Source organism: Oncorhynchus keta, chromosome 2 (genome assembly GCF_023373465.1).
Source record: "Oncorhynchus keta strain PuntledgeMale-10-30-2019 chromosome 2, Oket_V2, whole genome shotgun sequence".
Lineage (NCBI taxonomy): Eukaryota > Metazoa > Chordata > Actinopteri > Salmoniformes > Salmonidae > Oncorhynchus > Oncorhynchus keta.
In genome coordinates, this window is record NC_068422.1 from 5,387,271 (window position 1) to 5,396,273 (window position 9,003).

At 49.0% G+C, this 9,003-nt stretch overlaps 1 protein-coding gene across 1 annotated transcript; it reads right to left on the reverse strand.

Annotated features, from left to right (window-relative positions):
• Window positions 1-7,506: 7,506 nt before the first annotated feature.
• LOC127909256 (uncharacterized) lies at window positions 7,507-8,630 on the reverse strand. The gene is made up of 2 exons (XM_052469731.1): window positions 7,975-8,630; window positions 7,507-7,917 (listed from the first exon to the last, which is right to left on the reverse strand). The coding sequence occupies exons 1-2, from the start codon at window positions 8,587-8,589 to the stop codon at window positions 7,717-7,719; spliced, it is 816 nt and encodes a 271-aa protein (XP_052325691.1). The 5' UTR covers window positions 8,590-8,630; the 3' UTR covers window positions 7,507-7,716.
• Window positions 8,631-9,003: the final 373 nt, after the last annotated feature.

A 9,003-nucleotide genomic window follows, 5' to 3' on the forward strand; every position in this document is an offset into this window, starting at 1 on the left:
CAGACAGGAGAGGTATTACTGACACCTGTATAGACAGACAGGAGAGGTATTACTGACACCTGTATAGACAGACAGGAGAGGTATTACTGACACCTGTATAGACAGACAGGAGAGGTATTACTGACTCCTGTATAGACAGACAGGAGAGGTATTACTGACACCTGTATAGACAGACAGGAGAGGTATTACTGACAGACAGGAAAGGTATTACTGACACCTGTATAGACAGACAGGAGAGGTATTACTGACAGACAGGAAAGGTATTACTGACTCCTGTATAGACAGACTGGAGAGGTATATCTGACTCCTGTATAGACAGACCGGAGAGGTATTACTGACACCTGTATAGACAGACAGGAGAGGTATTACTGACAGACAGGAAAGGTATTACTGACTCCTGTATAGACAGACCGGAGAGGTATATCTGACTCCTGTATAGACAGACCGGAGAGGTATATCTGACTCCTGTATAGACAGACAGGAGAGGTATTACTGACTCCTGTATAGACAGACCGGAGAGGTATATCTGACTCCTGTATAGACAGACAAGGAGAGGTTCTACTGAGAGGTACATTCAGACTGCTTTTGCAGTAGCATGACATGTCAGGTCATTAAATACATTTCCAACTACAATTACATCTTGTGCAGACAGATGTAGCCTATTTTTTAAAACAGATCCAGATTAGACCTCATCCCTCCATGTCCTCAAAACAACCAATACTATGAACCATTAGGGCTCTGAGTGTGAATTGACAGGAAGCATAGTCACCCAAACCGCTGAGACAAACCAGCAGGCAAGGGCACATTATTAATAACTTCCCCCTCTTCACAGGAACCAATAAGCCATTACGGGGACAGTGAGAGCTCCGATTCAGTGCTGGCTACTTACAGGGTCAGGCTGAGCGGTCAGAGAGACATGTCAGGGTGACCGGTGACTGCCACTGTGGCTGGCTGATCTGAAAGGGCTGTGATGACAGGAGATTAGGTACAGGTAGGAACAGAGAAGTAGCAAGAGTGTCTGGGAGAACCATTAATACACTCATACAGTACAATCTCCAATGAAACCGTTGCACCCTTTTCTAAGTCTCAGCAGCCAGGTTACTCCCCAGACCATTGGTTAAAGGAACACTTCACTCCAAAAAGTAAGTCGGTCAGATATTTTCATTTTATCCTTTTAAAGGGGCAATCTGCAATTGGGTACAATTTGTAAAACATTTTTAAAAGACTGATTTATAGCAATTGTTCATTGATGAATATATCTTCATAAATGCCTCATCCACTTAGTTCTTACTCCCTCACAACCCAAAATATAAGTTTGTTTTATTTACTCCATTGTCTGTAACAATGTGAGTGTAAACAAACACTCTAAAGGTTCAAAACATGGTTAAACTATAATCTACTTGCATCCATAGCTCTGTCTTTACAATGACTGCCTACCCCGTCCTACCCCGGCCAATCCCGGACAACACTGGGCCAATTCTGCGCCGCCCTCTGGGACTCCCAATCACAGCTGGTTGTGATACAGCCTGGAATCGAACCAGGGTCTCTAGTCACTCCTCTAGCACTGAGACCGCTGCTCCACCCGGGAGCCCCCAAAATGAAACATGCATTGGCTATCCCACTTCTGTTTACCAAACAAGTGGTGGGGTCAACTATTTGTTGTTGTTTGAATCCCAGTTTGCCTCTTTAGGGCACTACGGACAGGGAATATGTGGATGATAATGAACATTAACACTGGGCTTGAAGGTGGTAAATTCAAAGTCAATATCTTGCTGGCAGAGGAATTAGGGCCACAACAGCAGCACCATGGTCCAGAGGCGATCCTAATCCGCTGTTACACAGGCATATGCTAAATGTAACTGTATTTGCGCCCACAATAGCATGGTAATTGGAAAGCTTCATCTACCCACGTTTCCATTAACCTGCCACTCCGGGTACAGGGTACAGAGCATCTCTCTCTCACTATAGCCTACACTCTAGCTTTCCCCTATACCTGAAAAACCCAGCCACATGCTCCTTCCGCAATACTCTTATGACCCCCCAAGATCCTCAGAACCAAATCCCTAAACCCCTCCCCCCCCTAGATAAGGCTAAGTAGTCCTCCGGCCAAAGACTCTCCTTACCCCAGCGGCCTCACTGATTGGCCTCTGGCCTTCACTCTTCGCCAGGCCGGCCTGTGATTAGCCAGCTGAAAGTCATTGTGGATTACCAGCGTGCCAAGGCTCTGGCTACTCACTTACTCTGCTGCTCGATGTGGCGCGCAACTTTATAGTAGGTTAAAAACAGATTCTAAAACACACCCTTTAATCCTGAGATTAGTCGATCAACTCCTGTCCAGACGTGGAGATGGGAGGGGAGAGCTTTCAGACAGTAGTACACTACTCTGTCTGGCTATTCCTGGAGTAGTTACTGTACTGTACATCCTGGAGTGGTTATTGTACTGTACTGTACATAGATTGGGACAATAGTTATACTCAGCTGTACAGTATGTATGTAATTTAATACAAGTAACTGCCAAAATAAAGGAAACAACAACGTAGTGTTGTTCTTCTTGCAGATCATTGGGACGCTACCGTCCCACCTTGCCAACATCCTGTGAAATTGCAGAGTGCGAAATTCGAATGACAAAAATCGTAATATTAAACATTCATGAAAATACAAGTGTTATAAATCAGTTAAAAGCTTAACTTCTTGTTAATCCAGCCACTTTGTCAGATTTCAAAAAGGCTTTAAGGCAAAAGCACACCATGCGATTATCTGAGGACAGCGCCCAGCACACAAAAGCATTACATACATTTCCAACCAAGCAGATGCGTCACAAAAGTCAGAAATAGCGATAAAATAAATCACTTACCTTTGAAGATCGTCATCTGGTTGCAATCATAAGGGTCCCATCTACATAACAAATCGTACTTTTGTTTCGATAAAGTCCTTCTTTATATCCCAAAAAAAGTCAGTTTCATTGGTGCACTTGACTCAGTAATCCACCGGTTTCCCTCATTCAAAATGCAAACAAATGAATCCCGTAATTACCAATAAACTTCTTCCAAACATATTAAACAATGTTCCTAATCAATCCTCAGGTACCCTAATATGTAAATAAACAATTACATTTAAGATGGAGAATACCGGAGACCATTACCGGAGATAAATAATGAAGTCCGCGCCCTCACCGGAACACGCAACAAACAGTGCAGCCAAAATGGGAACCACTTAGAAAAAATACAAATTGTAGCTCATTTTTCAAAGAATAAGCCTGAAAATCTTTCTAAAGACTGTTGACATCTAGTGGAAGCCCTAGGAACTGCAATCTGGGAGGTATTCATTTTACATTCCCATTCCCAGCCATTGTAATCAGTGGTGAGCTGAAGAAAAAGAAAAAATCTGGATGGATTGTCCTCTGGTTTTCGCCTGCCATATCAGTTCTGTTATACTAACAGACATTATTTTAACAGTTTTGGAAAGTTTAGAGTGTTTGTTTTATATCCAATACTATCAAACCAATTATATGCATATCCTAGCTTCTGGGCCTGAGTAACAGGCAGTTTACTTTGGGCACCTCATTCATCCAAACTTCAAATACTGTCTCCTAGCCCGAAGAAGTTAATTAACAGGGCATTGGGCCACCACGAGCCACCAGAACAGCTTCAATGAGCCTTGGCATAGATTCTACAAGTGTCTGGAACTCTATTGGAGGGACACCATTTTTCCATGAGAAATTACATAATTTGGTGTTTTGTTGATGGTGGTGGAATACGCTGTCTCAGGCGTCACTCCAGAATCTCCCATAAGTGTTCATTGGGTTGAGATCTGGTGACTGAGAAACACACACACACACACACACACACACATATATATACACACACACACACACACCCTTTAAACCCGCCTATTCTCATTTGAGACCCGTCTTTCAAAGACACTGAGATCTCTTCCTCTAGCCATGGTAGCCAAAATAATGGGCAACTGGACAATTTTATACATGACCCTAAGCATGATGGGATGTTAATTGCTTAATTAACTCAGGAACCACACCTGTGTGGAAACACCTTCTTTCAATCCACTTTGTATCCCTCATTTGCCCAAGTGTTTCTTTTATTTTGGCAGTTACAGTACCATTATGTTTCCTGTAAAGTTACAGAACTTTACATTTACATTTTACATTTTACTTATTTAGCAGTCACTCTTATCCAGAGTAATGTACAGTAGTGACAGTGGAGGCTGCTGAGGGGAGGAAGGTTAATAATAATGGCTGGAATGGAGCATCATACACATGAAAACCATATATATTTTTTTGTAATAAAAAAAAAACACATGGACTGGCCGTGAGAGATGCTTCACTACTGAGAAGCACAGGGGGAAGCTGTGCCTGATCAATCTGTCCCTTCCCATTGCTCTCCCCTCATCACACAGCCAGCCTGCCATTGAGAAGAGGGCAGTGTGAACTACAGAGGGAGGGATAAGATTGAGACACCTCTCCAAGCCTAATCCCCCTCACCCCAGTACAGCCTCTGTCTCGCAACTGGACTGACACTTGGGTTAACACTGTTACTACACAAACGTATGTGTTTCAGCCTATAGGATCATGAGATGTGAGTGCAAGACAAAGGGAGGCAGGAAGAGAGGGACACAGAGGAATACAGGGAGAGAAAGAGAGAGGGGAGAGAGAAAGTATACTATAAACTATCATGTAGATGAGTGTGCATTTGTTGTAATAAATTAAAAGCTTTTTTGCCAGGACTAATATTCACCAGGGGTAAAATGGATACCCGAGTAAACACCGTCTTTCTCTCCCTCTCATCCCAACTCATCTACTCCCTGCATCCAGGGGCTATGACAACAGCTGTCATCTGGAGGCCCTCTCTTCCTACAACAAACAGATGTTCTGGTTCACAACCCCCTACCCTCCCACCCCTCCCTCCCTGGCAGCTATAATTAGCCAGTCAGCCACAGCTGCGGAAGCTACAATTAGCCAGTGGGCCACAGCAGCAGGTACAATTAGCCAGTGGGCCACAGCAGCGGGAGCTATAAATAGCCAGTCAGTCACAGCAGTGGCAGCTATAATTAGCCAGTGGGCCACAGCGGCAGCTATAATTAGCCAGCGGGCCACAGCGGCAGCTATAATTAGCAAGTGGGCCACAGAGGCAGCTATAATTAGCCAGCAGGCCACAGCGGCAGCTATACATAGCCAGATGGCCACAGCAGCAGCATCTAGAATTAGCCAGTGGGCCACAGCAGTGGCAGCTCTAATTGGCCAGTGGGCCACAGCAGCAGCAGCTATAATTAGACAGTAGGCCACAGCAGCAGGGGCAGCTATTAATAGCAGGTGGGCCACAGCGGAGGCAACTAAAATTAGCCAGTGGGACACAACAGTGGCAGCTATAATTAGCCAGTGGGACACAACAGTGGCAGCTATAATTAGCCAGTGGGACACAACAGTGGCAGCTATAATTAGCCAGTGGGACACAACAGTGGCAGCTATAATTAGCCAGTGGGACACAACAGTGGCAGCTATAATTAGCCAGTGGGACACAACAGTGGCAGATATAATTAGCCAGTGGGACACAACAGTGGCAGCTATAATTAGCCAGTGGGACACAACAGTGGCAGCTATAATTAGCCAGTGGGACACAACAGTGGCAGCTATAATTAGCCAGTGGTCCACAGCAGTGGCAGCTATAATTAGCCAGTGGGACACAACAGTGGCAGCTATAATTAGCCAGTGGGCCACAGCGGTGGCAGCTATATTTAGCCAGTGGGCCACAGCAGTGGCAGCTATATTTAGCCAGTGGGCCACAACAGCGGCAACTATAATTAGCCAGTGGGTTACAGCAGTGGCAGCTATAATTAGCCAGTGGGACACAACAGTGGCAGATATAATTAGCCAGTGGTCCACAGCAGTGGCAGCTATAATTAGCCAGTGGGACACAACAGTGGCAGCTATAATTAGCCAGTGGTCCACAGCAGTGGCAGCTATAATTAGCCAGTGGGACACAACAGTGGCAGCTATAATTAGCCAGTGGGCCACAGCGGTGGCAGCTATATTTAGCCAATGGGTCACAGCGGTGGCAGCTATAATTAGCCAGTGGGCCACAGCGGTGGCAGCTATATTTAGCCAGTGGGCCACAGCGGTGGCAGCTATATTTAGCCAATGGGTCACAGCAGTGGCAGCTATAATTAGCCAGTGGGACACAACAGTGGCAGCTATAATTAGCCAGTGGGACACAACAGTGGCAGATATAATTAGCCAGTGGTCCACAGCAGTGGCAGCTATAATTAGCCAGTGGGACACAACAGTGGCAGCTATAATTAGCCAGTGGTCCACAGCAGTGGCAGCTATAATTAGCCAGTGGGCCACAGCGGTGGCAGCTATAATTAGCCAGTGGGCCACAGCGGTGGCAGCTATATTTAGCCAGTGGGCCACAACAGCGGCAACTATAATTAGCCAGTGGGTTACAGCAGTGGCAGCTATGATTAGCCAGAGGGCCACAGAGGCAGCTATAAATAGCCAGTGGGCAACAGTGGCGGTAAATAAAATTAGCCAGTGGTACACAACAGCGGCAGCTGTAAATAGCCAGTGGGCCACAGCAGCAGCAGCTACAATTAGCCAGTGGGCCACAGCAGAAGCAGCTAAAAATAGCCAGTGGGACACAGCAGCGGCAGCTATAAATAGTCAGTGGACAACAGCGGCAGCTATAATTAGCCAGCGGGCCACAGCGGCAGCTATACATAGCCAGCGGGCCACAGCAGTGGCAGCTATAATTAACCAGTGGGCCAAAGCAGCAGCACCTATAATTAACCAGTGGGCCACAGCAGTGGCAGCTCTAATTAGCCAGTGGGCCACGGCAGCAGCTATAATTAGCCAGTGGGCCACAGCGGTGGCAACTAAAATGAGTCAGTGGGCCACAGCAGCGGCAGCTATAATAAGCCAGTTGGCCACAACGGCAGCTTGAAGTAGCCAGCGGGCCACTGCAGCGGCGGCTATAATTAGCCAGTGGGCTACAGCAGCGGCAGCTATAATTTGCCAGTGGTCCAGTGCAGCGGCAACAATATTTAGCCAGTGGGCCATTGCAGCGGCAGCTATATTTAGCCAGTGGGCCACTGCAGCGGCAGCTATATTTAGCCATTGGGTCACAGCAGCGGCAACTATAATTGGCCAGTGGGCAACAGCGCCAGCTATAAATGGCCAGTGAGCCACAGCATCAGCAGCTATTTTTATCCACTAGGCCACAGCGGCAGCGGCAACTACAGTGCCTTGCGAAAGTATTCGGCCCCTGTAATGAATTTCCTCCTCTTCTTCCGAAGAGGAGAGGCGAAACAGATCAGAGGACCAATACGCGGCGTGGTAATTGTCCATGGTTCTTTTTAATGTGTTAAGGTACACATGAACAACTGACTACAAAAAAGAAATGTGAAAACTCAAAACAGTCCTATCTGTTGCACACACAGAGACAGGAACAATCACCCACAAACACACAGTGAAACCCAGGCTACCTAAGTATGATTCTCAATCAGAGACAACCAATGACACCTGCCTCTGATTGAGAACCATACTAGGCCGAAACATAGAAATTCCCAAAACCTAGAAAAACAAACAGACTGCCCACCCAACTCACGCCCTGACCATACTAACTAAATACAAAACACAGGAAATAAAGGTCAGAACGTGACAGTACCCCCCCCCAAAGGTGCGGACTCCGGCCGCAAAACCTTGACCTATAGGGGAGGGTCTGGGTGGGCGTCTGTCCGCGGTGGCGGTTCTGGCGCGGGACGCGGACCCCACTTTACCATTGTCTTAGTCCGCCTTATTGTCCGCCTCCGTGGCTTTCTCACCATGGCAACCCCTCTCAATGACCCCACTGGACAGAGGGGCTCGGGACAGAGGGACAGGGGCTCTGGCGCCTCTGGGCTGAGGGGCTCTGGCGCCTCTGGGCTGAGGGGCTCTGGCGCCTCTGGGCTGAGGGGCTCTGGCGCCTCTGGGCTGAGGGGCTCTGGCGCCTCTGGGCTGAGGGGCTCTGGCAGCGGCGCCGGACAGGCGGGACGCTCCGGCAGCGGCGCCGGACAGGCGGGACGCTCCGGCAGCGGCGCCGGACAGGCGGGACGCTCCGGCAGCGGCGCCGGACAGGCGGGACGCTCCGGCAGCGGCGCTGGACAGGCGGGAGCACCTGCAGGGAGGAGACTGAGAGACAGCCTGGTGCGTGGGGCTGCCACAGGAACCACCAGGCTGGGGAGACCTTCAGGAGGCTTGGTGTTAGGAGGAGCCTGAAAGACCGGGCTGTGGGGAAGCACTGGAGCTCTGGTGCGCAACCTTGGCACCACTTCCCCAGGCTGGACAACTACTCTAGCCCGGACCCTCCAGAGTGCAGGCACAGGTTGAACCGGGCTGTGGGTAAGCACGGGAGATCTAGTGCTTACTACACGCACCTCTCCCCTAGGCTCCACTCCCACAGTTGCCCGGCACGAGCGGAGCGCAGGCAGAGGACGCACTGCACCCTCCCAGCGCCCCGGAGACACAGCACGCAGAGCCGGCGCAGGATAACCTGGACCAAGACTGCGTACCGGTGACCAGACCCGCTGAGCAGGCACCATACGCCCTGGCTCAATGCCCACACTCGCATGGCACTTTCGGGGGGCTGCCCTATAGTGCACCGGGCTTATCACCGGGCTTATCATAAGCACGAGGAGTGAGCTCAGGTCTGCTACCTGGCTCAGTACCACACCTCGTGTGCCCCCCCCAAAAAAAATTTTGGGGCTGCCTCTCGTACCTGTCGCACTGCCGTGCTGGCTTCGCCAACCTCATTCTCCTGTAACCTTCCTTGCATTGCTCCATCGAATCCCAGGCGGGCTCCGGCACTCTCCCTGGGTCGACCACCCACCTATCTATCTCCTCCCAAGTTGTGTAGTCCAGATTCTGCTCTGATGCTGGCCGCTGTTGTTGCTGCTGCTGCTGCTGTCGTCGCTGTCCTTTACCACGCCGCTTGGTCCGATTTGGGTGGGTGATTC